The sequence below is a fragment of the Orbicella franksi genome, chromosome 1 (assembly GCF_964199315.1).
Source record: "Orbicella franksi chromosome 1, jaOrbFran1.1, whole genome shotgun sequence".
NCBI lineage: Eukaryota > Metazoa > Cnidaria > Anthozoa > Scleractinia > Merulinidae > Orbicella > Orbicella franksi.
In genome coordinates this window covers 30,863,667-30,890,030 of record NC_138145.1, presented here as the reverse complement: position 1 = coordinate 30,890,030, position 26,364 = coordinate 30,863,667, and the positions used below count along the sequence as shown (strand labels likewise).

The 26,364-nt window shown below is 38.1% G+C and overlaps 3 protein-coding genes across 3 annotated transcripts; 2 read left to right on the top strand and 1 right to left on the bottom strand.

Moving 5' to 3' along the window:
• The first annotated feature begins 69 nt into the window (after positions 1-69).
• LOC145502809 (geranylgeranyl transferase type-1 subunit beta-like) lies at positions 70-9,115 on the top strand. The gene is made up of 9 exons (XM_081482199.1): positions 70-428; positions 2,355-2,479; positions 2,582-2,652; positions 3,149-3,291; positions 3,786-3,918; positions 4,726-4,771; positions 5,344-5,528; positions 6,225-6,333; positions 6,813-9,115. Exons 1-9 carry the CDS (start codon positions 304-306, stop codon positions 6,950-6,952), a joined length of 1,077 nt encoding a protein of 358 aa, XP_081338325.1. The 5' UTR covers positions 70-303; the 3' UTR covers positions 6,953-9,115.
• LOC145502782 (uncharacterized) lies at positions 8,830-15,352 on the bottom strand. The gene is made up of 3 exons (XM_081482164.1): positions 13,677-15,352; positions 11,059-11,413; positions 8,830-10,625 (listed from the first exon to the last, which is right to left on the bottom strand). The coding sequence occupies exons 1-3, from the start codon at positions 14,776-14,778 to the stop codon at positions 10,388-10,390; spliced, it is 1,695 nt and encodes a 564-aa protein (XP_081338290.1). The 5' UTR covers positions 14,779-15,352; the 3' UTR covers positions 8,830-10,387.
• A 469-nt stretch (positions 15,353-15,821) lies between these two features.
• LOC145502790 (ATP synthase F(1) complex subunit alpha, mitochondrial-like) lies at positions 15,822-26,220 on the top strand. The gene is made up of 11 exons (XM_081482176.1): positions 15,822-16,019; positions 16,849-16,927; positions 17,313-17,482; positions 18,254-18,594; positions 18,823-18,887; positions 19,038-19,121; positions 19,422-19,573; positions 23,838-24,005; positions 24,401-24,565; positions 24,962-25,106; positions 25,862-26,220. The coding sequence occupies exons 1-11, from the start codon at positions 15,960-15,962 to the stop codon at positions 26,089-26,091; spliced, it is 1,659 nt and encodes a 552-aa protein (XP_081338302.1). The 5' UTR covers positions 15,822-15,959; the 3' UTR covers positions 26,092-26,220.
• The last annotated feature ends 144 nt before the right edge of the window (positions 26,221-26,364 follow it).

Here is a 26,364-nt window from a genome sequence, read left to right as displayed (position 1 = left end):
GAGCATGCTAAGTCAGAACTCGACCTTGCTTCATGTAGCTTCCCACAGTCCATACCTGGAAGACCTCGGGAGATATTCAGCGAGTTTAGCCCTCAGCTTAGTTTATAAGAAGTGGACTGTAATGTCCTCTAAAGTATCTTTTTCTTGTGCTTGAATTTGCATCCGCCGGCCGCCTGTTTAGTGGACCCATTGCGAGTTGGGTGGATAACCTGTGGCTGTCATTCCCAGTGCACTCTCTTTGCTTTTACCGGTACATCAGTGTCACTTACATGAAGAAGATTTGCATCTTTTGGAAGCCTTAGGATGGACACGGAAAATGAGAAGAAACCTAGTGTTAATGACGATTTTGTTTGTAAGAAGCATGTAAAATTCTTTAAACGATGCCTTGATGTACTACCCGCAGCATATTCCTCTTTAGATACTAGCAGGTTTGTACATAGAGTAATTGACAGATACGGTATTGTACCCCTCGGAAAGTTTATCTTTGGCGTTTATTTGCTCTGTTCTCCCGGTAGTTTCTTACATGTCTGGTTTACTTTGACAGCAATTTTCTTTTCCTCTCCTTACGCTTCTGTGAAAGATGAGTAGATGTGAGGTGTATGTGTAGTGTTGTCATCAACAGATGAGCTGTAATCTTAAAGAGGTTTAAACAGTAACTTTTTTTAAGTAATTAAAAATTGTGTTTACAAACAAACTTCATCATTGAAGTTCATTAGGCTTAAGTTTATTTGAGTAACAATACAGGACGCAACAGCTATGAATTTGGAAGTTTCTGCGGTACTATAGTTACGTAAGTATCACAAGCTTTCAAAGACATGAGTGAAATGATGTTAAAAGAAGGTTGAATGACTATCATCTATGACTGTTGCTGTTGGTGTATTACTGTGTAAAGGCTAGGTATGCATCTGTGACAGTTCAATTATTTGCCACAGTGGTAAAGTATGAGAATATTTCCTCTTGGGTGAATGAAATCATGCATAGAGACTTTCTTTTAATCTTCAGTTATGTCAGTAGCCCGACTTTTAGCTCACATTTCATCATGTTTAATTTTATTAATAAAGGTTAAAGGTTAATATTTTGACTCAATATTTTGTAAGATGAAGTTCTATCAGAATTTCAAACATTTTCATGGCACAGTTTTGGAAGGTCCTCACATTGTTTTCAGAATTTCAATACGAGTCATGTCTTTCATTGTCTGATCTAGATCTAATCAGTCTCCATATCGCTGTTTCAACGCCCGGTCACTTGGTGGAATCCTACCCAACAGCCTGGTGGTGGAGGGCGGGGGGGGGGGGGGGGGGAGGGAAAGGGGGTACTCTACAAAATTCCATATGGGGTGGTACTTCCCTGAGGTCCTTGATCCCTTACCCTTTTGTATACAATTTTGACAGAAAAAGTACCCCTTTCATATATCTTCAATTGAAAAACAGCACCCCTCTCGCATACTTTGATAACATGCCCATATTATGAACAAATCACAAAAAAGGAAGCCTTTCTGTGATTTTCATGAAAGTATGTGAAGTCTGCATACAAGCCAAGTGGCCCATCAGGCTGGAGCTTATCCAAGTTCTTGTAGCATGAAGTGTCTAGCCAGGAGTATTTTAATACTCCCCCCTAAATGGGATGCTAGTCCATCACAGGGTTACCCCCAGCATTAGATTTGCTGGTACCTATTTATACACCCGGGTGAAGAGAGGCACTGTGAGAGTGAAGTGTCTTGCCCAAGAAGATAGATAGATAGATAGATAGATAGACAGATAGACAGATAGACAGATAGACAGATAGACAGATAGACAGACAGACAGACAGACAGACAGACAGATAGATAGATCACTTTATTTATATGGTAAATTCTACTCGGTTGTATACAAGCAAAAATATCTACAAATGTATAAATTAAACAATAATTATAATCTTTATAAAGAACACAATGTAATGTCCCCGGCCAGGGCTCAAACCCAGACTGCTCGATCCGGAGATGAGCAGACTAACCATGAGGCCACTGTGCCTCATATTTTCATGTAGTGTCTAATAAATGAAATGATACAGCTGTAATTTGTGTCTGTTCAAAATATTTTAATAAAAGGCCGTTTAAGATAACTAAATGACAGATTTCCCTACCCTTTCATATACCTCAAATTGTGAAATCCCTTCCCTTTTATATACCTGGAGCCTGAAACAGGTAGCCCTTTCGGGTGCAGCCTCACTGTATAGACCATTATAAGGAGTACCCCATCCCCCCAGGCCTAAAAGGGCCTTACATCCTATAGGAAATTACGAAATCACCTGAAGGCTGATGTAATTTCATAATCTATTCAGGTTTAAATGTGTGATTTTTTTGTGTCTTATTACAGGGTGACTGTGGCATTTTTTGCACTCTCTGGTCTTGATATTTTAAATTCACTTCACTTAGTAGAAAAAGACAAAAAAGATATTATTGAATGGTTTTACTCCAACCAAAAGCTTCCAGACAAATCTAGTAAGTAGTTCAATGTAATTTGTTAAACTTAGGTCTGATATATATTACAGGACTGTGGAATTATTTTGAAAATAAGAGCTCCAAATCTGTTACTTATTTCAGATAATGCAAGTATGCTAAGATGTGGGTTCCGTGGATCATCCACAACAGCCCGTAACAGGCAACTTTTACAGGTAGATGACAAATCTATAATTATGCAGTATTTAACAAGTGCCAACTTATTTTGAGTGAAATTTAAATTGCAAGGTTGTAGCTTTACAATGGAGGGGATGTTGGGGTTTGCATCATTGCGGTATTGGCCAATTTTTCATACTGTATTTTTAGGTAATTCTAATCTTATATTGTGATATTACAGTGTTCTTCAAACCTGTGGAATACTCTTTTTAGCATTTGGTTTGAATTGATGATAGCCAAAATAAAAAGTAATCCTTCATGTTTTTCTGACCATTTTCTGGTTTCTGGTCATTTAAAAAAAATGCTATTTTTTTATGGCCTGGAATCATCACATTTGGTTCCTTTGTATTCTCTCAGAGTGCTTGCTTTTCCCATTATATGTCAACAAGCGTCTGCAGCATCTCTCTTTCATAGACTGAATTCCTTCTATTTCATTAAGTTTTTTGCTTGGAGCTGAAGGTTTAATGTAACCGTTAAAGTTGTTTTTCTTTAAAGGGTGCATGTGAGTATGACTGCAGCCATATCGCCATGACATACACAGCTTTAGCCAGCCTGCTTATCTTAGGAGATGATTTATCACGAGTCAACAGACCAGCTATTATTGAAGCCTTAAAGACATTACAGCTTCCTGATGGCAGGTCAGAATTTGAAGAAGTTGTCGGAACAATTTGAGTGTGCTATCAGACATACATGCCATATCAAATCCCTGGCAGCTGCTGGTAGTCCTGTAAAGCAATTTGGGTTTTTAGGGTAAAAATCATCTTTGACCTGTTTTTATATCGTCAGCTAGGATTTAGGAGATGGCCTGGGGTGGGCACCCCATGTGAAAATGGCAGGTCCCAGTTGTTCAAAAGCTGGATAACACTATCCACCAGATAAATCACTATCCAGCAGATAGTGTGGTTTGTTTTGTTAACAGTTATCCAGTGGATAGTGATTTATCCAGTGGATAGTGATTTATCCAGTGGATAGTGTTATCCAGTGAGAGAATATGAGCTTGCCTTCTGCATCATTTTATATGAAATTGGAATGATTTTTCATGTGTATCACCCAACCAACAACCTATATCTCAGATCAGTTTTATGGTCATGAGCATGTATCTCATTGACAACGCATTGTTACTGTTTTACAGCTTCCAACCCACTACAGATGGCAGTGAGAATGATATGCGGTTTATCTACTGTGCTTGTTGTATTAGCTACATTTTAAATGACTGGAGTGGTGTGGATATTCCTCGTGTTGTTCAGTACATCAAGAAAAGTAGGGTAATAAACTCTTTTTTTAGTTCATTATGCATTCCAAGAATGTTCTGAAGATTTCCTAGGTTGTTTTGATCATTATTCAGTCCCAGTCCCAGGATGTTTTTCACCCAACATAATGCTGTTGTCAGAGTTGTCCCTAGTCTCCCTTGTAGGTACTATTAAGGTTGGGGAGAAGCATTGTGTGATAACCCTAATAACAACTGCGAAGGAGACTAAGTTTTCCCTTGAAAATTAAAGAATTGGGAAGTGCATTGTCCCATGTACATGGATTTTTTTCTTTTTTTCCCATTGCTTGGCATTGAAATATTTTTCAAAAGTGGGTTGATTAGGGCTGTAAACAGCTCAAATATTTCAGCTGCATGGAAAAGATTTTGGTTGGTAGCTGGCATGAGTGGGCATGAGATCAAAGTTCTTGACCTGCAGGCATGATACATGCCTCTAAGGCATGAGAGTTGCCAGATATATGTTGTGGTTCAATTTTACCTGGTACAATTTGGTATGTTGCATTGTTATGGTGTATTGTAATTTATTACCAGAACAAACAGCAAAACATACCAAATTGTACCAAGGGATTTTGAGTCACAACATGTATATTAGGTACAGCTGTATGTGTCTTGACTTGTCAATATTATTATGGTTCTAAAGCGCCCGCCCAGTGTTCGGGAGGTCATGGGTTCGATTCCTGTCGGGGACTCAGAATATTTCTTTGTCCCACGCTCGTGTCATGTTGATTAATTCACCTTCACATTTCATTACCGAGCTTAAAATTTACCATCTTTATTAACTTATCACTTGTTTTCTTCTTGTTAGTCATATGACTCAGGATTTGGCCAAGGACCAAGCTTGGAAGCTCATGGTTAGTTTTATTTTAATTGGTCACAACCGAACCTGGTTTGTACTCTGCAAGCATTTTTTAATGGGGTAGGGTGGGTGGTGATTCACCCTATGTTTTTACTTGTTCCCGTTACTGATTCAGCTAAGAACCTACTCATCATTTACCCAAGAAAAACATTGGAAACCTTGCCAAGAATGTTGTTCTACATAACATAACCACAGTACTATCAATGACATCTTATAATTAGTAGGAGGCCTGATTGTCACTGCATGACAGTAATTTATTTTAAATCCAAATAAACTGTACTTTATGTAGTAACATAACATGAAACAGACTAAGGATAACTGCAACCACAAGATAATTAGCAAAGTTCACTGAATTGGCGATTCATGCAAGACTAAATCGAGACATTTTGTTGTGGGGAAGTTCTTACATAGTTGGCTTTGAATTATACAAAACCAGACGTCTGAGGTGTGTGACTGCTTTCACAAATTAAGATTAAACAGTTATAAACTTTAAGGCCTTGTTTTAGTGTGCAAGGCACCTTCATGCTTCTTGTTTTTGATGATATCTTGCTCTCTTTTCTATTTAAGGTGGATCAACATTCTGTGCATTAGCGTCACTTGTCTTGATGAATCGTCTGGAATCTTGCTTTGAGGCAAATGAACTGGAACAAATAAAAAAGTGGTGTCTGTTTCGTCAGAAGTCTGGTTTTCAAGGGCGTCCTAACAAGCCAGTTGATACCTGTTACTCATTTTGGCTAGGAGCTTCATTAGAAGTAAGGGATGTAAACAGTGTAGACGTGTTTATTGCAAAAACTGAACATCTTGCTGAATTTACTAATTTTATGAGGATTTAGAAAGCCAACCCTTTTTCCTGCATTTGTTTGTATTTTTTCAAGGCTGTTGACGTTGATTTGAATTGACGAATTTGCCTAACATGTTTAAATCCTTGCTGTCACCCAATTCAGATCATGTGATGATTCATTTGGGAGGTTACAATTGTATAATAAGTCAAATGCAACTGATTGCATGGAAGTCTGTAGAAACAGGACAATTGCAACCTCCCAAATGAATCATGACATGATCCGAATTGAGTGGCAACAACATGTTAGCCAAATCTGGCTATCATGTGGAAAAAAAAAGCTGCATATCTAAATTTTGAATTTGTAAAATGATGCTATACAGTTGTATTATTTTGTTAGTGTACGCTATAAATCGGTCTTGAGATTGAATAGATGCCTGTTGCAAGCCAGATCTCAAAACAACATTTAGTCCATTTACCAGGTGTGTAAATGGGTGTTGGAGATAATATAGAACAAAATGTCACAAGGTAATCTTTGATAGACTAGCTCCATGTTGGTGAAAATGTTGTGCTAATAACATCAAAGTGAGGATCTGTTTTCTATCCTTCTAACAGATTCTCAACAAGATGCATGTTGTTATACAATGATTGATAATTTGTCTTTATTTAGCTGCTTGGTGCATTCTCGTGTGTGGATTTCCCAGCCAATCGGGATTATCTCATGTCAACCCAAGCAACAGTGACAGGTGGCTTTAGCAAGTGGCCTGGTAACCACCCAGGTAAACATATTCCACAGATGAAATTTGTTAGAGAAATTGTCGCATGCTGGTTTCCATTCATCACAAGTGATAGTTAGCTGTATAATTATGATTTCCTGTAGTAAAATGTATATAACAGCCATTCAAAGACATTAATATGCAAGGTCTCTTTAGCGCTGGCTGTGTTATCAGTGTGAAACTTGCCAATATTTTCAGCATTTATCTTGAGACAGAGCAATCAGCTTTTCCATTTTTGTATGAAAATGAGCATTTCTTTTTCAGTAGATTTTGGCAAAATGGAAAAGGATTCGACATACTCCAACACAGAAATTTTCGTTTTGTAGTTTGATCTTGACAGAATGATGTTACCTGATTCAATTTTGGGTACGACAAAGGTGATCATGATAAATGTTGTAACACAGGGGTTGAGGGTACTTAAAAGTTTTTTTTTGTCAAGCAAGTCCACGGATGTTCCATATTTTTGTTTTATTTGTTTTCAGATGCCCTGCACACATATTTTGGACTCTGTGGCTTATCACTGATGGAGGAACCTGGCTTAAATGCAATTCATGCAGCATTAAACATAACTCAGAGAGCTGCAAATCACCTGAAAAAGTTACACAACCAAACAATTAGCTGATGACATATTAACAATTAAAATAACTTAGTATACATGTATAAAATACAAGAAACAGTCAAGTTAAAGTTGTGAAGTCTGTAATGCAGCCAACAGCATAAAATGATAAATTTCTTAACTTTATTTTGACAAGTAGACTGATAATTTTTAATATAAAATGGCATATCCTGATACTGTGAAACTCAGAAAACTGTGAACACTTTGATTTGATTCTGCCAGGTCAATTGTACACTGACCAATCACGATAAAGTTCAGGACACCCAAACAAACCTCAAAACCACGAACTAATTACTACAGGTTGTTTGGATTTTTTTCTCACCCTTAGTTGGCTTTTTCCTTGTTAGTCAGTAAAATTCCATAAATATTTCTGGTGTTCATTGTTTTCTGAGTTTCACAGTAAAGAAAAATTAATAAAATTCTTAGACAAATGTAGAAACCACTTTCACATGCAGGCATGGAACTGTTCTGGACATAAAACATTGCTTCCTTGGCTGAAGAAGGAACACCAACTTATGTTATTGTATGTGGCATTTTTTTGCATGTTGTGACATAATAAATTTATTTTCATATTTTCAATTTTATCAATGCTTAAAACCATTAATTTTCTACTGATTGTAAACAGAGGCAGATGACAGAAATCCAGTTTGCCTTTGAAGAATTAAATGTTCCAGTTAAATTTCTTGACTTTTGAAGGATGTAAATTTGCAGCGAATACTAATGCTTAAAGATGGAGCAAAATTAATTATATTTATGTTACGTTAATGGAATGTGGATAATGTGGAAATTACTGTTTGCTTTAGGCATTTCCCAGTTGAACAAGTAAACAGGACTTCTTGGGTTCCTGGAGTGGTTGCCCATGATGTAACTTGTTTTCTGATATGTCAGAAAAAAAAGTTGATTTCTGTGTTTATGTGTGAGAGTGCTTTCAAAGAAAAAGATAATGTAAAAATTTTTGTATATTAGGTTTTTCTAATAGAACATGTCTTGGAAATAGTACTACATGTCTGGCAGCTCTTCAGTGTAAGCAGTGCTTCAGACTAGCTGTCTAGCTTAGTCCTTCACAAGTTACCCATGATCATTATTATTTCCTAAAGAACTACCAGCAGGGCTCAACTTTCTGGAAAAAACCTTGGGGCCAGGTGGCCACTAAGTTTTCAGATTGAGTCGCCAGCAAAAGTATTTCAGTGAAAAGCATGAAAAGTTAGTCGCCAGTGAAAAGAATCGGTCACATTGGCAACCCCAGGGGTTGCAATGTTGAGCTCTGACTAGGAGTGTTTAGTTCCTTGAGGAATTGACGGACTAACTCTATCTCCCTATCTTGTGAGCATAACAAGCAAAAAATTCAGAAATAATTTTTTCTTGGAAATAATATTTGCTTCTGCAATGAAAGTGTTCCATATGAACCGAAATGGGGAAATACTTACAGTGTAGGGGAACAATATTTCTCCAAGATTTTTTCCTGGTTTGTTTGTTCCATTAGGAACACAATAAAACAACAATTACAAGGCTAGGGGTTGACTCAGGAATGATGTCAACCAATTCCTCTTCCAGAAGTTGTGCAAGTAATACATCAAACATGGGAGACAGTGTTTCATTGGGATATCCAAACACTGAGAAGAGAGTTGAAAATACGATGTGCAGCAGAGTATTTTTGATGAAATTCAAGGTGTTTGGATAGCCGATGAAACACTGTCTCAAGTGTTTGATGTCTTCTCAATTGAAACAAAAACTAAGGAGTACATGGAGAAGTGAAATCGTCAAAATCTATGCTAATTAAGACCGAGTATCCAAACTTCCGTCATGGTTGTGATTTTCTTTGTTTTAACTTCAAGTTAATGAATTATTAATGAGTTTGAGAGAGTGAAGCTTGAGCAATCGGAGGCATATGTATAAACAAAAGGAAAGTTGCTTTAAGTCCTATCTCCAAAAAGCAATCAACCCACTTTCACACAGAAATATAATTTACAAGGATATTTTATTCAGCATTTAATTATTGTGGTGATGAATAACTGTAATTATATTACATACCGGTATTACTTTATTTAATATGAATGTCTATGAGTCCTATCATTTTCTATGTAACTATGTAATTGTAGTTGGTTTCAGAAGCTAGCTAGAAACTAGGATACATTTTGGAAGAATTAAAAACAGCTATATCTTGACTTCCACATGTTTGAACTGTATTTCTTAAGTATAGCTTCTTCCTTTTCTAAAAGGGTGACAAGGTAAATATAATTCAGAGGTAACATTTTAGAGGTAAGGTTTTTAGATACTAAAACACCTGGAACTTCTGTTCATAAATATTAACATACAAGATGCTATTGTCATAGCATTGCATAAAATGTGAAGGTCTCGGGTACAGTACAGAAACTTCACCTTGATCTTCCTTCTGGCCATAAAATGCTTATGTGTGGTGTTTATCACCTGCCAAAAACTACCCATGCAGAGAATGAGCTAATTGATTATTTGACTGATATCATGGTGATATTTTGGAACTAAATCCTGAAGGCGTGATAGTGGGTGGAGGAGATCTCAATCACCTGGATCTTGAAAATCTTACTGCAGTGTCTGGTTTACCATTTGGCACACAATGTCATAACTTTGTGAATATTTGAGAAATTTCTATGAATTTTTGCCACAAAAATTGCCTTCTAAAGATCTGCTCATTGAAGGCACAAAATTGTGACCCCCTTCTATCTAAGGCATGGTTGACCGCCCCCATTATTTTCCAATTTCTTTTTTGAGATGCACATGGAATGCAAGACTTGTTTCACATCAAACTATGTACTAAGACCTGCTAAATAAGCTATAGTTCAGAGGCATACCTATGACATTTGAAAATTGATACGTGTTGGAAGCTTTTCAGTTTCACATTTTAAAGCAATGTCTCTCAAAATGACTATCTACAATTTCTCCCTGAATTGTACAACATCAGGTTCAGTTAGTAATTACTCATATCAATATCAAATTTTGAGATTATTGCCTTTGAGAACTCCTTTTGAGTGAAAAAGTCAGTTGTGTTTTCTGTAAGTTCTAAAAACTATAGGCAACATTAAGAGGGAAGCTATTAAACTCATGTAATTGACGTTTGAATGGCATAGGAATCCAATTACAGGTATCCAAATATTACAAAAAGTTGAAATTGAATACCTGTAATTGGACACCCATGTCACTGTGCACCTAGGCACGCAGAGAACCAATCAAGATGAAGAATTTTGTTACAGATAAGCTTATTATTAATTAAATAATAACTAGTTTTACCAAGAATTTTTCTTTTACATATCAGAATTCCAAATAGGAAAGGGGTCTCGGGTGAACCTGATAAGTTTGACTACAAGAACCCAGAAATCCTTGACACCTTCCCTTTAAAACTGATCTGGAACTATGAGTGCATTACTTCTGTACACGAGAATGCAACCATATACTGGTGGAAGGTTTTCAATTTTCTGTATCCATCCTGACTGGAATTCCTTCACTTAGTAAGTGCTTTTTAACATCAGTGATAGAAACAGTATTTCGATGGAATATTCCAGCAGCAAGCACAGCATCTGCATGGGCAGTCTGGAACACCTCGGAAAAGTGAGTAACATGACCAGCACCACTAGAGGCAATCACAGGGATACCAACAGCTGCCTTCACCATGGAAACCAATTCAAGGTCATATCCATTATTGGTCCTAATATAGAGAGATTAAATTATTATTAGTCATCTGTATTAATGACAATTCTCAGTTCTTATTAGGATAATGAGTTGCTTGTTAAAACAGTAGTGCCATACATTTCAAACTCGACTCCTAGACAACAACTTTGACATTAGCATTAATGACCTCAGTCTTGAGAATGATGCTTGACGCATCGAAATGTCCATTGACAATACTTTTTATCTTTCAATTCTTATTGGCTGAAAAATCTGCTAGCACAAAGAACAAGTTTAAAGGAAACAAAATTGGGGTACATATTGAACTCGAAGGGCAATAAGTTGTTTACTAAATGATTATTGTGTGTGTTGCAATTTCTCAATTCATGGTTTGAACAGTAAGTTAGGATTATAATTGATTAAGAGTACATTTACCACAAAGTGACAAACTAAATGCTGTATCAAGCCCTTACCCATCTTTGTCGATACTGTTGAGCATAATCTCTCCAGCACCAAGAGCTTCACATGCCTGCACCATTTCATACACTCCAATATCTCGTGTCTCCCGCCCGCCTTTCACTGTACATTGGTACCAACAGAATTCCTCACCTCCTAGACCAGGGTATTTTGTTTTGATGACATGATGCTGCACAGCATCAGGGGATGTAACATACACTCTCTTTGGGTCCACAGAGATCACTACTGCTTGCTGACCATATGCAGAAGCTATTGTTTCAATGGAAGTTTTGCCTGTCATGACCCCACCAGATGAAATGTGGTTCTCTGCTGCATACACTGCATCACTGCCAATGGATACCTTGTCTGCTCCTGTGGGAATAATTTAATAGTTGGATGTCAACATCCAAATTCTAATTACTGGTCTCCATTCATTTCTCATACAACACTAATAATATGTAAACAGACAGAAGTACCAGGGTAACTTAAGAGAAAATGTATGTTGGCAAGTAAGAGCCTGAAACACTGCCTGTAATAATGGGGCATTCCAAAAGTAGGTTTGACTATACTCCATTCATACTGTCTAGTCTCCTTTGCAGCCGCCAATGTGGAATAACACAAAACGGTTTTAAGAATGGTAAATACTAATCTATGACGCATGGCTGCTAATGCTGCAGTGCTTTTTGTTAGGAAAATCTAAGGTTGGATTCTTAAGGTTACTGTAGACCTTCAGGGGTGCCTTCCAGAAAATGCTTTCTTTACATGCTGCTTTAAAGAAAACCACAGTAAACTATTTATCATTGTAAAGCTAAGAAACTGTAGATTCCACAAATAGCAATATGTTTTTCTACTTTTGTTTTGATAGGCACACGCAAGCCTTTAAATGCAAAAATGACCATACTTGCTAAACCAAATTACCAGTCTTTGTGTTACCGCGGACATCCAAACTGACTGGACATTATCAATCAGAAGTTGATGGGCTAACAAAGTGTGTCAGGCTTTTTTGATATTTCTATTGGTTGCTTAGGAAATCCCTTTTAAAGTTGGACAATAGAAAATTTTCTGACTGCTGTTACTCAATGGGACGTCACAGGAAAAATATTTTGATTTTTGCAAAAGCCTCACACCGTTTGGTGCGCTAATATCTGACAAAGATTTTGGCCAAGTTTTGTTTAAATCCGATAAATCTACATACCCTGTTAATTCATTTGAATAAAGGTAATTCACGCAAAAATAACCCTTGAGTTTTCAGCCTTGAAAGAAATTCACAGTTTTTGCGCCTCACTGAAGCGGTTGTGAATGTGGCCATGCTACCAACCAATGAAACGCAGCTTTAAACTCTCCGGTGGGCTACAGTGATGCTTCCCAGGAATGAATGTGCAATGTTTACATCTACAGTACATCTTTATATCTTACATCGGGAGTAACGAAGTCTGCCGTGAAAACATTCAGCAGCTTATAAAACGAATCAGCAGATAAATGGTAAAGAAGGACAAGGGAAAAATGAGGAATGATACCGGAATAGCCTAAAACAGGCCTACCGAGTCGAGTGAGGATATTTACACGTTTTTAAAAAATTCTAAACGCATATTTCATTGGCCTGTTTGTTTTACTAGAATATGGAAAAACACTCTTCGAAGCAGAGGAAAGGAGCATTTAGAGAAGCTGTTTTGTTAGATATCAGCGATTAAATTTGCCGGTAATTCTGCGGCAATCAACTTCACTAAACCAATTGACAAAACATTCGCTTGCGGATCCTTGCGATTTGTGCTTCCGTTCAAATGTGGGAACGCGAAGACCGTGCAAAATTGCCTAGTCTATCACTTAAGAGACGAAAACAATCCACAAAAGTGCAGATTTCTGTGCGAGAAATTGCACGATGTAAGGGATAAACAAAAGAAGCGAAATAAGACTCCGCGGACGAGATCAGTTGCCGCAAAAATTGTGCCTGCTCAACTCAAAGGCTGACACATTTTAATTGGCTTATCACAGTTTGAGGTTCATTGACTTGTTTTAAATTTTTACGAAATTGTGGATAACTCGTTTGCGTTTTAAGTTTTTAAAATAATTTTTTTACAAAATTCAGATAAAGTAGAAGTCTTGAATTTGGTACAAAATAGGCCCTTGAAGGTCTAAAGTAATCTTAAATCCCAAAACAGATTTTGCATTTCTTTACTGAACAGATTAATCCAAAATCACTCAGATCATGGTGTGTCAAGGATTCTTCAGTTCCTTTGATGTGACATGATTCATGTGATCTTAGATAAATCTGTTTCATAAAGAATCGCAAAATTTATGTTTGGATTTAAGAATCCAATCTTGGATTTTCCTGAAGAAACGCACCCTAAGAAATGGTTCATATGCTTTCAAGAACCATTGTGCAATGACCCACTGACCTATAAGCCTGAGTTCTTTAGAACTTTTAATGTAGTCATCATTGTTTTTTTGTCAGGGAATAAAAGTTCCCAAAAATGGCACAAAATGGCAATAATGTTATTGTTAGCTAGTTAATGGCCAATTGTGTGGTAATGCAATTGGCCATAAGTTGAAAATTAGAGCTGTCAATTTGTTATGTATTTTGTAAATAACTAAGATTTAGTTACATAGTCTCATGATTACAACAAGTTCAAATTACCAGATTTGAAGTATTCAGCTGCTACTTCAACAGCAGTGTGATGCTTTATTGTGGAGGGGTCACTGTTATTGCCCGGCACCTGCATGTCACGAATTCCACCTCCAACAGTCAAGGGAACAAAAATATTCTCAGACGCTTGACGAAGAACCTCTAACATTGGAAGATCGTTAAGTGGACAGTTTTTGAAGCTTGTGATATTCAAAAACACTATTTCATCTGCTCCTTCCTTGTAGTACCGGCGTGCCAGCTCAACAGGTTTGCCCAGGTTTCTCACAGCACCTTTTGGTTTAGCGGCAGGTTGATTACTCTCCATGATAAACTGTTCTCTCACATCATACTGTTCGCCTTTAGTCACTACCAGGTCACCTTGGTCATTGTTTCGGACATCAAGACAAGCAATTACACGACAACCAAGCTGAGTGAATTCACTGACAACTGGCAGTTCACATGGAATGGTAACAGGCTTGTTACCAATGGGAAAGTTATTCAAGAAGTTCTTAATTATTTCTATTCCCAAACTGCCACTTTTTTCAGGATGAAACTGAGTGGCAACAATGTTTCCTTTCTGCACAATGCTGACAAACTCCTCTCCATAGTCAGTAGTGGCAAGAACCCAATCATCCAGTTCTTTGCTTTCTAAATGTAAAGCATAAGAGTGAACAAAGTATACCTTTTCTTCACTGGAGAAACCAGTCGGAAAAAGATCAGATCCCTTGTGAATTTTAAGTCCATTCCATCCCATATGAGGAACAGCAAGACCTTTTGCCTTGTTGAAGTGTGATACAGTTGCAGGTATTAGAGATAAGCCTTCTGTTCCAGGGGACTCTTCACTTCCCTTACATAAGGTCTGAAGACCAAGACAAATTCCTAAGTAAGGCCTGTCTTGTTGAATGTAGGTCTTGAGTGGTTCAACAAAACCACTGCGTTCAAGGAGAGCCATAGCACTTCCAAATGCTCCAACACCTGGGAAAATTAGTCTTTCAGCTCTTAGAATATCTCCAGCTTCTTTTACAAAGGTTACACTATACCCAAGGAGTTTCAAAGCATTGACAAGGCTTCGGATATTCCCTGCTCCATAATCAAGGACTGTTACTTCAGGCATATTTGAAGCTTTCTTGTAATTTGGTGTTCAGTGCAAAGAGAAACCAAGACACTAAAAGGAAAGTAAAATAAGGTGATGACGTGATATTTCAGCTGATGAGATTAGTGGACTGTAATAAGTAGGCATGCTTGTAAATAGGTGGGATGCAAAACATGTATAAGCAAGAACGCATGGAGAAAGTGGAAGTGTGAGGATTGGAGGGGTTGTTGTAGAGATGGGAGGGGAAACAAGACTTTTTTTTGCAACTCCTGTCGAGCTCCATCCATAGGTTCATAACCCAAGTGAGACCTGAATATTTTTAGGAAGAAACTTTCAGTTCTATCAGCTCTCACTAAGTCTAGCTGCACTAGTGGTCTCTAGAGGAGACAAGTGCTATTATGGATAAATCCCCAGGGAGCTACTTTTTAGGAAGAAACTTTCAGTTCTATCAGCTCTCACTAAGTCTAGCCACACTAGTGGTCCCTAGATGGGGCAAGTGCTATTATGGATAAATCCCCAGGGAGGTACTGAAGTGTTTCAAATAATGGGAACTGAAGAGCCAGGAGGGCCCCTCAGGGCATTGTGGTGGGGGGGGGGGGGGGTGGAGGCATCAGATTACGTCCTCATTCACACTTCTCAGTCACCTTTCCCTTTGTATTCCCACCTCCACCCCCTCGAATTCAATTTACCCTCAAACTAATTTGCATATTTTTTCCCTCGTGGTATATGTAGTGTTCTGCAGGAACCTTCAGTTGCAAATCTGTTTTCTCTAAGTTTCTAAATCGTTCGTCCTTCAGTAACCAAGAACTGAATATCGAAAATTCATCTGAGTTGCTTGCGCTGAGTTTCAATCCACGTTCGATCGCACGTGTAAACAGACAATTCGCCGCGATTTGATTGAAAACAAAGAAAAATGTAACAGTTGGCCGAAAACTACACTTAAACGTTGCGTGTTTTGAAAGCACAGCTAAGATACTTTAAAACATGTAAACTTAACGCAATACCCGGTAAAAGACAAATAAACAAGGCAACTCACCGTACTCGGTCAAAACTTCGAAACGACGGACACTGATACCAGCGGATACTAACAACAAATTACCCAGGATGCCCTTTGGTCCATTTTCTGTATCACGTGATACGATCTTCTCTCTGTAGCGGTGGGAGCAGCGTGGACAGTCGCCGGAAAGATATACGAACTAATCATGCTTTCTTCACGACTGACGTCCGTCTTAACAAGAACTCTAGCGAGGAGAACACCCCAGGTAAGCTAGTCAAGTTTTCTTACGGTTATATACTGTCCGCATTCATATTGCAATGTACAAATCTAGCTTGTATAATAAGGCGGCCAGGTTGCACCATTGAAGCGGCTGATTAGTTCTAAAGTTTCTTGAAGAAAGCGGAAAGATGTTTTGGAGATATCGTTTAAAAATTGCGTGCGGTTAAAGAAGTTGGAATTGAGAAAGCCACGTTGTTGTTTTCAGTTTGATTTTTTGGTTTATTAATGCATAAGAACGCCAACATATTTCAATATCGAGGGGTGTACCGGTTATCATGAGCGACGTACATGGATGTTATCCCGGCTATATGGCGCATTTTCCTTCGCATAATGAAATCAGTAATGAAGATTTTCAGGTTTCAAGTTTGTTTTTCCATAACATAAACGTTGATGAACATTCCAGTGGTATCCATGAATGGATTTTATCCCTCTGTTTGTGAGTCATACCCAGGCTTCCTCGTTTTGACTTGGTGGCCCGGCCAGTCCACTGACCTTTGGCAGAGATGAGGGGAAAATGGCTCCACAATTCTGTTAGGGGTAGGGGACCCTCCCACCTCTCACCCTGTGTAGGCAATCACAAAGAAACCAGACCTTAACACAAGGGCTTGTAGATGCCTATTAGAAAGTTGAGGTAAATTTATTCCTAATATTTGGTAAAAGTACCACTATAGATGGGAAGAAGATTCTGCAGTTGTAATCATTCACTGATCAAAGTTGACTTTGCCAAGTTTTTGAGTAAATTTGGACGTTGCTGAGGTGTAATTGGGGAATTTGGAATAAAAGTTTAAAGGGTAATGTGTATATCTTCCACCCAGATCTATCAAGGATCTCTTGGTGCTGTTACAGTTGCTGTAAGAAATATAGTATCTTCGAGTCCAAACTTTGCAAGTGCTGGTAAGTTGTGTTGTTTTCATGAGTAACATGTACTCTCAATGCTTTATGCCAGGGAATAACTGTACCTAGCAACAAATAATTTTGTTCAGTTTTTTAACCAGTAATTTTGTGAGAAATCAAATAGAGAACATTCCTAACAATAAGTTCATATTTTCTGAACAGGTTTTTAATTTATGATAAATTTCTTTTTTGAAAGAATGATTATTTGGGGGAATGAAGTATGAAACAAGATTTGTAGTAGTTAAGTAGGTTCTTATGATCATACTTTCTTGAATAGCTGTAACTTTGTAAGTTTACAAGCCATTAGGTTTGGTGGTAATCAATGTTTTTGTTTATAACAAGGATATTTTGTGTTGTTTACATGACAGTATATTTTGCATTATAGGGACTGCTGAGGTTTCCTCTATACTGGAACAAAGAATTTTAGGATCTGCTCCAAAAGCTGAACTAGAAGAAACTGGCCGTGTGCTGTCTATTGGTGATGGAATTGCCCGTGTCTATGGCCTTAAAAATATCCAGGCTGAAGAGATGGTGGAGTTTTCAAGTGGTCTCAAGGTAACACTGACAGGCTACTGTGTCTTTTTAATCTCTACTGAAACATCTGGAAATCAATGGGGCTGTCAATTTTTGGGGGGAGGGGGGGGGGGGGGTGAGGTTGTGTATATTTCGTGTTGGAATTACATACCTTTTCATGTGCCAGTATCAGAAGGTCCTCACATCACTGTCAGAATGTCAAGAAAATTCATGACGCTTGTCATCAATTTATTGGCCTTAATATCGCAGTTTCAGTATGGTGTTGCCTTTATATGCTGCATGTCTAAATTGTTCTGTGAGAAATACAGTGATGAACATGAGAAGCAATTTTGTGTAAGTAGACTCTTGGGTGCCCAATGAAACTTCTTTGTTGTAGAAAGTTCAGTGGAACTCTGTCATGGTCGTCTTAAATTTTCGCCACTTTCGTGGTGGGAAAAAAAGAAATTAATTTTATTTTATATGAGCACTAATAGATGTAGGTATCTAAATCTGGTTATATAACAAGGTTCCAATTTTGAAACTTTCTTTAAGTCGATTATGATGATATCAGTAGAAAGTTCAGTGGAACTCTGTCATGGTCGTCTTAAATTTTCGCCACTTTCCTGGTGGGAAAAAAAGAAATTAATTTTATTTTATATGAGCACTAATAGATGTAGGTATCTAAATCTGGTTATATAACAAGGTTCCAATTTTGAAACTTTCTTTAAGTCGATTATGATGATATCGTAAAACTGTTTTAATTTATTTTTAGTTAGCTGTGGCAAGTGAATAAGGTCATGTGCTTGTTTGCAGGGTATGGCCCTGAACTTGGAGCCTGATAATGTTGGTGTGGTAGTGTTTGGTAATGACAAGCTTATCAAAGAAGGAGATGTTGTCAAGAGGACAGGAGCCATTGTAGATGTCCCTGTAGGAGAAGGAATGTTGGGAAGAGTGGTAGATGCCTTAGGTAACCCCATCGATGGCAAGGGAACACTGGAAAACACAAAGCGTGCTCGTGTAGGAATCAAGGCTCCTGGTATCATCCCTCGTACATCTGTGAATGAACCTATGTTGACTGGCATCAAGGCTGTGGATAGCTTAGTTCCTATTGGACGAGGACAGCGAGAACTTATCATTGGAGACAGACAGACTGGGTCAGTTCAATTTCTACCTTAAATAGGGTAAATAGGCTAAGCTAGCACAAAAAATGTAAGCTCTGCTAGTGGTCTTAGTGGGGTCAGTTGAAGAAGGTGGGAAGTTGTTGTTGTTTCATGATTGTACATCCTTTACTGCGTAAAGTTCTGTTCCTAATTTACCTGTTTAAATGTAAGTCTGTTGTTTTATGTGCCATTTTTAATTAAATGAACTTTGTTTGATTTTAGTAAAACTGCCATTGCAATTGATACCATCATCAACCAGAAGAAATTTAACGAGGGAACAGATGAAAGTAAGTGATTATTGTATGGCAGAATTCTCACAATTAATATTCAATGGAATGAATGGAAGTTACCAGTAAGAAGCATTCTTATTTTGAGCTGTGAACTGGACATGTTAATAATAATAATAATGATAATGTTCCCTTCTCTATATTTTTCAGAAAAGAAGCTCTATTGTATTTATGTTGCTATTGGACAAAAGAGGAGTACTGTTGCTCAGCTGGTGAAGAGATTGACAGATGCTGGTAAGGATAAGTCAAGGTTGCCCTTTACAAGAATGAGTGATTCTCTGTCAAGTTTGTACATTTGTATAGGAAAACCTACGTCATAATTTAAAGGGTCTACCTGTAGAAGTGGAGCTTGTTAACATCCTTGAATTGACCAGGACAGCCACGAAAACCTTCATGGCCAGTACTGATAACATTGTCCACCATTTTGCAATAGTTTCATTGGACAGGGTGTTCAACAAATTTGGTTAGATGACAAAAGCTTTGTAGGGCCAATGAAGTTCAGGTTTGCTTGACTGCTGTCAATTTTCTGTGTAGATGCAATGAAGTACACCATTGTGGTGAGTGCCACTGCATCTGATGCTGCCCCTCTGCAGTACTTGGCTCCATACTCTGGCTGTGCCATGGGAGAATTCTTCAGGGACAATGGAAAACATGCTCTGATCATCTATGATGACTTGTCAAAACAGGTATGCTGTAACCTTGGACAGTGTTATAAATACAAATACTTGATGTCATTTCTTTTATGATCGGTCTTTTTATTGCTGATGGACTGCATTGTGGTATTGGACCTGTTGACTATTTTGACAATGTTATCGTAATATTTCTCATCAACTTCAATACTGTATTTACCCGTGTATAATGCGCACCCATGTATAATACACACCCTAGTTTTGACCACTTTAAAAAAAAAATCACAACCAAAACCATGGTTGAATCTTCACAGTTTTTTTTATTGATTTAATCTTAACTCGAACTTGAAATTCACTTAGGCATCTACAACAATATACTACTTGCTTCTTCGCTGTAGTTATCACATGTAAGACTTATTTAAAAACTTTGATGAGACTTAAAATTATTTGTTTTCTATTCAATAAAACACTTTTACAAATTATGCGATAATCTTGAAATCGTTTGACCTAAATTCACATGTGATATCACCAAATTTAAATTACCTAACAACAATTGAAGGGGTGAGTGCAAAACCATGCTAAGTGATGATTTGGGTGAAAAAAAAAATTTTCACTCAAGGGCTTGAATTTTTGCATGTGGTCTTCAATGTAATAGAAAAACGTGGCCCTGTATTTTTGTCACTGGTTTTTGCTTCGTTTTCGAGTTAAAACGTATGCAAAAATACTTGGCTTTTCCTAGCCATGTCTTTAGGAGTTTATTTGTTGAGTAGCAAACAGGCAGACTGTTAATAGTGTATGAGGTCAAAATCAAATCTCAGCATATATAGAGCAGAACTCTGGGAACAGATTGTTTACATCGGTTATTGTGACGTGAACACAACACGTGAATCGATCAAGTGTCAAATGAAATACATCGAACAAAAAAGAGATGTGCCGCATTAGAGCTTTGTCAACTTTTATCTTAAGCATTGTTTTAAAGTACCTTGCATGCCTGCCTGGTGGTTGAGAGGCATCATAAAGTCTTGATAAACCCGTAAGTCATCAGCACATTTTAAAGAATCAAAATGTGTTCTGAAACTTTGAAGGCAGCTGATATACCGTAATTGTGTTATCGGCGTTCGAAGTCAGATCGAGCCAGGCAGCAAAGTCCAAGAGCAGTTCTTGCCCAAGAAAAATACCTTCTGGCAAGTCGTGGCCCAATTGCCAAGCATTGCTAGCATCAAAGTTTGGAAAGCGAGAACTGGTTTTAGACTTATAAAATTTGTCTTGTATCGACTGCCATGTTTTCTCGCGCACGAGGTGTAAAAACCCTTCCTGGCATGCATTGCGATCACATTTTGCGGACGTCTCTCGAACCGGTAACTAGACTGTTTAAACATGATAATGGCCAACAAGTAGCGATCGATTGTGACATAGATCTGTGATTCAGGTTGCGTTGATTTTATTTCAAATCGGCATGATTTGTAGTGTTTTGAGCTTCTGGGATCAGCAGACATGCAGATGTATGGAGACCCGTATGTTGCGCAGAAGGGTTAATCTGTTAATCTGTCAGCCTATTTGTAGAGCGTTTTCACGTGAAATCAACATCATTGAGCTTATATGTTGCTAGAAATTACCATTTTGCTGTTTTCCAAGTGAACCTAACATCCTCGCCGTCAAGCGTTAATGTGAAATCAACATTTTAACCTATTTAGACCTGAAATCAACATCATTGAGCTTATGCACTGCGTGAAATCAACATTTCGTTGGTTTCTAGGTGAAACCAACATCCTTGCCGTCACGCGTTAACGTCAAATCAACATTTTAATCTATTTAGACCTGAAATCAACATCATTGAGCTTATGCGCTGCATGAAATCGACATTTTGCTGGTTTCTAGGTGAAACCAACATCCTTGCCGTCACGCGTTAACGTGAAATCAACATATAAACCTTTTTTGACCTAAAATCAACATTTTTGAGCTTATACGTTGCATGAAATTGACATTTTGCTGCTTTCTAAGTGAAATCAAAGTCCTTGCGGTTGCGGCGGGCCGATCCTTTTTTATGATAAACCGAGGCAAGACTTCGACTTATAACAAAGGCTTGGCTTGGCTATTATAACAAAGGATCGGCTCTGTTTATCATAACAAAGGCGCGGCTTCATTTATTTGAAGGTCTACGCGGGAAAAGGGCGTTAGGTATTTTAATCAAAAGTGAATTTTGTTGTAAATGCTCCAAATTTCGCATGCAGTTTTGTTTAGGTATGTTTAGCAATGTTTTTCCAAGATATTGCATATGCAAAAAAACCACTCGGTTTTTCTAGCGGCCTCTTTATAAACGAAGCAAAAACCAGTGGGAAAAATACAGGACCACGTTTTTCTATTACATTGAAGACCACATGCAAAAATTCAAGCCCTTTCGCGAAAATTTTTTTTTCACCCAAATCGTCACTTAGCATGGTTTTGCACTCACCCCTCAATTCTTAAGCTTATAAAACATACTTTGTACTCACAGTACTGTGGGAAGCTAGTGTTCAGTAGCATTTCGACATGTTCTAATGTTCAACGTCTTTTAAACAATAAAACCTTCAAAATCTGACTCAGAGTCTGATGCAATTAGTTCTTGGATGAAGGAATCATCAAGTTCAACAGTGTCCTCAGTTGAATTACAGACTAAATCGTCTTCTGTTCCATCCAAATTGTTTGTGATGCCGCACTTCAGGAAAGAGGCAGTGGTCATTTCTGCTGGAATCTCGTTCCATGCTAGTGAAATCCATGAACAGATCAGTTCCTCTGAATGCTTCTTTTGTTGCCCAGTTGCCTTAAATTCATGAATTCCATCAGCCATCCACTACATCCATCTCTTTCTGACTCCATCTTTAAACGGCTTGTTAAAGATACATCAAGGGGCTGGAGAATTGACGTTAACCCGCCCAGAATAATAGCAAGATCAGTGTTCTCTCATTTGAACACTGCTTTCACAGTGTCTGTGACATGGGCTTCAAAAGCGTCATAAACAAGTAGGCTCTTTCTCCTTCCCAGGCCACCAAGCCGCCTACACCATGCTTTCTCGATCCAAACCTTCATCTGGTCTGAATCCATCCATCCTTTCTGCTGGGCTGAAACAATGACTCCGTGTTGGTTGTTGATCTTCAGAACGGTTTTTCTCTTGAAGATAACCATCGGCTTTATTTTTTAACCATCCCCACAGCATGCCAACATGACTGTAACTCGATTCTTCCCAATTCCTGTGGTGCAGATTTTGATGGTTTTCTCACTTGTGTTGTTGATCGTACAGTTTGGTGGCATGTCAAAAGTGAGTGGAGTTTCATCCATGTTAGCAACGAGATGGAGTGGGTAACAGTGTTCTTTACAGTGCTCAATGATAAATCGATGAAATCAGACAACCTTCTCCTTGTAATCGGCTGGAAGACGTCATGCCAAGGTTGTTTTCTGTCAAAGTGACAGAGCATTCCTTTTCATTAAGTGTTGACAACAGTGATTTCCAACCTTAAATTGTTCTTCAGGAATGTTGTACTTCTCATCCTTTACAAGTTCAAGGGCTTTCAGCCGCACTAGGGATGGCAGAATGGCAAGACCATTGTTTCTCACTGATCCACGCCAGCAGATCGATGTCCAACTCTGGCCATGCAGCTTTCTTTGCATGGTTTGCACGCTTCAGTCGTGGCATCTTCTCGAGGTTTTCTTTACTTTTTTGCCAAAGCCTGACATTGCTCTCGGAAACACTGAACTCTTGCTCAGCAGCACGATTTCCATTCTGCTCTGCGAACTGGATAATTCTTAACTTGTCAGACACAGTGTAACTTTGACATTTCGTGGCGGTAAGTTTTGTTGCCATATCGCAGTTCAGATTGCTCCATATTGACACTCTCACTTGTTGTTTTGCTTATCAGCTGTTTCTTAAATACTCAGTTTAATTTATTCAGGGATCGAAATTGAAAACTTTTAATCGGTAGTTTATTTTACTATGTCAATTAAAAACCAATTACTGCAAAGCTTTTGTGTTTGTTTTGCTTTTATCTTATGCTAATGAGATGCAATGCGATCCGTGTATAATTCGCACTAGAAATTTGAAGGTTAATTTCACGGAAAAAGAGCGCATTATACATGGGTAAATACGGTAATAGGAAGAGCTTTTAAAATTTTTAAAATGAATGGCAATTTGGTATCCCTCGCTAAAGTTTTTTTGTTTTTCTTTTGTTTTTTTTTTTGCTTAAGTTACCTACAGTGTACTGTGAAGCCACAATAATAACATTCATGTAAACCAAACTATTCTATGTGCAGGTGGAGAATTGTTTTGGAATGTTTTGTTATTTTACAGGCTGTAGCATATCGTCAAATGTCTCTTTTGTTGAGGAGGCCCCCAGGTCGTGAAGCCTACCCAGGTGATGTGTTTTACCTTCACTCACGTCTCCTGGAGAGAGCAGCCAAAATGAATGACGACAACCAGGGAGGCTCACTTACTGCACTGCCAGTCATTGAAACTCAGGTCAGACATTCGAATAGTCGTATTACCAGTAGTGGTAAGGTTTTTTCCTGCGATATCCAGAATAATGAAGACTGCAATGTATCATAATGTTATGGAAATGGTTTAGCTATTATTTCCGACAACTTTAATTGTCATACATTGCACAACTTAACTTAAGTGTTACTTGACTATCTGTGGCAATCTTTGCAGTATTTGAAATATGCTCAGAAATACTTATATGGCCACTATGACTGACTGACCTTGTCATATACATAAAGTTATAATTCCATGACTATGGTTTTGGGAAAGTCTTATTCCATACTTGAGATGGTGAAATTGACTTCAACCAATTTGTTACCAATACCTAAAATGTTTGACTTATATTGTCCTACATTTCTACTTGTCTTTGTTCACAGGCAGGTGACGTATCAGCATACATTCCGACAAATGTGATTTCTATCACTGATGGCCAGATCTTCTTAGAGACAGAGCTGTTTTACAAGGGTATCCGCCCTGCTATCAATGTGGGTTTGTCTGTAAGCAGAGTAGGTTCTGCTGCCCAAACCAAGGCCATGAAACAGGTATAGCAATTTGGCACACATTTGGATGTTGTTGTTTAAAATGAATTTTAGGTCAAGATGATTTCCATCTGGATTGTTTGTGTTTTACTTTTCCTAGATGCTCTTTGGGCTTGTCATATAATCAGAAGAATGATTGTGTGATGATTCCAAAGAGCAATCTTGTAAGAGGTGGCACTACATAAAGACATAGAAAAATGCATATGAAATCAGTAAACTACAATGTAAATATAACTTCTTCCATTATCCAAAAGGTGGTTTTAATTGAACTTAAAAGAATCATTTAAAAGTTTCATTTTGAAGTGATTTTTTATTAATTTTAATTAGTGTTTATCAGTTACCAGTATTTTGACAATGCAACTTTACAATAAGAGTGTTTTTTCCTTGTTTGGCCATCAGGTTGCTGGATCCATGAAACTTGAGCTTGCCCAGTATCGTGAAGTGGCAGCGTTTGCCCAGTTTGGTTCTGATTTGGATGCTGCTACCCAGTCCCTCCTCAACCGAGGTGTCCGTCTTACTGAGCTTCTCAAACAAGGACAATATGGTATGTGGCCAAGATGGGGCTTATTTGCTGTCACGTGGTGGTTATTTTACAAGGGTTATGTATTTGGTATTTAATTTAATGATGCAATGCTGTTATTCCCTCATTTGATTGCTTTTCTTTTACTAAAAATTAATGGAAATTACTTCATGGCACCTCCATGGAGTAGAATCCAGAGAAAAACCCTCAGAACAAGGACAAGAACCAATGAAAAACTAAACCCACATACGTGTGTGACTCCTGGTGTGGGATTTGAATGCATGCCACATTGGTTGGAGGCAAGGGTTCTCACCACTGCATCACCCCCTGCCGCCACACCCTTTCTAAACAAGGTTAGAATCCCAACTGGTGTTGTGTAAACCAGTTGGTTGTCTACAAAGTGTGGCAGGGGAGTGGACCTTGAGACTTTTGAAGACCAATACTGAAGACCAATACTGAAGACCAGTGCTAGCGGTCAAGTGTAGAATTTGAACCTGGGAACTTCCAGATTTTATGGCTCATTATAACTAATCGTAGACACTTTCCAATCTCTAATTGGGCAAAGTATTAGGCACAAATTTAAGACATCTCTTGAAGATGATGGGTGGGATGGGATGGGGAAGAGGGGTCATGTGCAAGAGTGATAAGAGGCATCTGTTTTCTAAGGGAGAACAAATTTTTCCATTATCCTGACTTAGTCAGTGAGACTTTGATAGTTGGCTAGTTCCAGCTTATTTCATGTATCATTCAGATGGTAACAGAGAAACGTTTTGTTGTAGTTCCCATGGAGATCGCTGAACAAGTGGCTGTGATCTACGCCGGGGTCAGGGGTCACCTTGACAAGGTGGATCCATCACGCATCACAGCTTTCGAAGAAGCCTTCCTGAAACACATCCGATCGACACAGAAAGATCTTATCGAGACCATCAGAAAGGAGGGCGTCATCTCCGAAGACACTGACGCCAAGCTCAAGAAAGTTGTAACGGAGTTCATTGCATCATTCGACTGATTCGTCTTAAAAAAGTGTTAATATTTTTTTCACCCCAGTTTGTGTAAAATGTGTTCTCTCGAGAAATCATCAGGCCGACATTTTGGCAGTCCTAAAACTATTAGGGAAATAAATTTTACAAAAGAGTAATGTAAATTGTTGTATCGTGATGATAATAGTACTAAAAAAGACGTCAGTCGTAATCGTAGAGAACAAAATGTTGCACTTCTTTTCCCAATGATATCTTCACCTGGTTCTAAATTACGATCAGTCTCAATTAAATCAATCGAATCA

Bases quoted from the DNA above. Each gene is read 5' to 3' on its own strand.
- LOC145502809 (XM_081482199.1), top strand. From the start codon at position 304: ATGGACACGGAAAATGAGAAGAAACCTAGTGTTAATGACGATTTTGTT. The intron at 429-2,354 runs GTTTGTACATAG...GTCTTATTACAG, and splicing joins TCCTCTTTAGATACTAGCAG to GGTGACTGTGGCATTTTTTG. The intron at 2,480-2,581 runs GTAAGTAGTTCA...TACTTATTTCAG, and splicing joins AAAGCTTCCAGACAAATCTA to ATAATGCAAGTATGCTAAGA.
- LOC145502782 (XM_081482164.1), bottom strand. From the start codon at position 14,778: ATGCCTGAAGTAACAGTCCTTGATTATGGAGCAGGGAATATCCGAAGC. The intron at 11,414-13,676 runs GTAATTTGAACT...TTATTCCCACAG, and splicing joins AGCTGAATACTTCAAATCTG to GAGCAGACAAGGTATCCATT. The intron at 10,626-11,058 runs GTAAGGGCTTGA...TCTCTATATTAG, and splicing joins AACAGTATCGACAAAGATGG to GACCAATAATGGATATGACC.
- LOC145502790 (XM_081482176.1), top strand. From the start codon at position 15,960: ATGCTTTCTTCACGACTGACGTCCGTCTTAACAAGAACTCTAGCGAGG. The intron at 17,483-18,253 runs GTAACACTGACA...GCTTGTTTGCAG, and splicing joins AGTTTTCAAGTGGTCTCAAG to GGTATGGCCCTGAACTTGGA. The intron at 25,107-25,861 runs GTATGTGGCCAA...GTTTTGTTGTAG, and splicing joins TCTCAAACAAGGACAATATG to TTCCCATGGAGATCGCTGAA.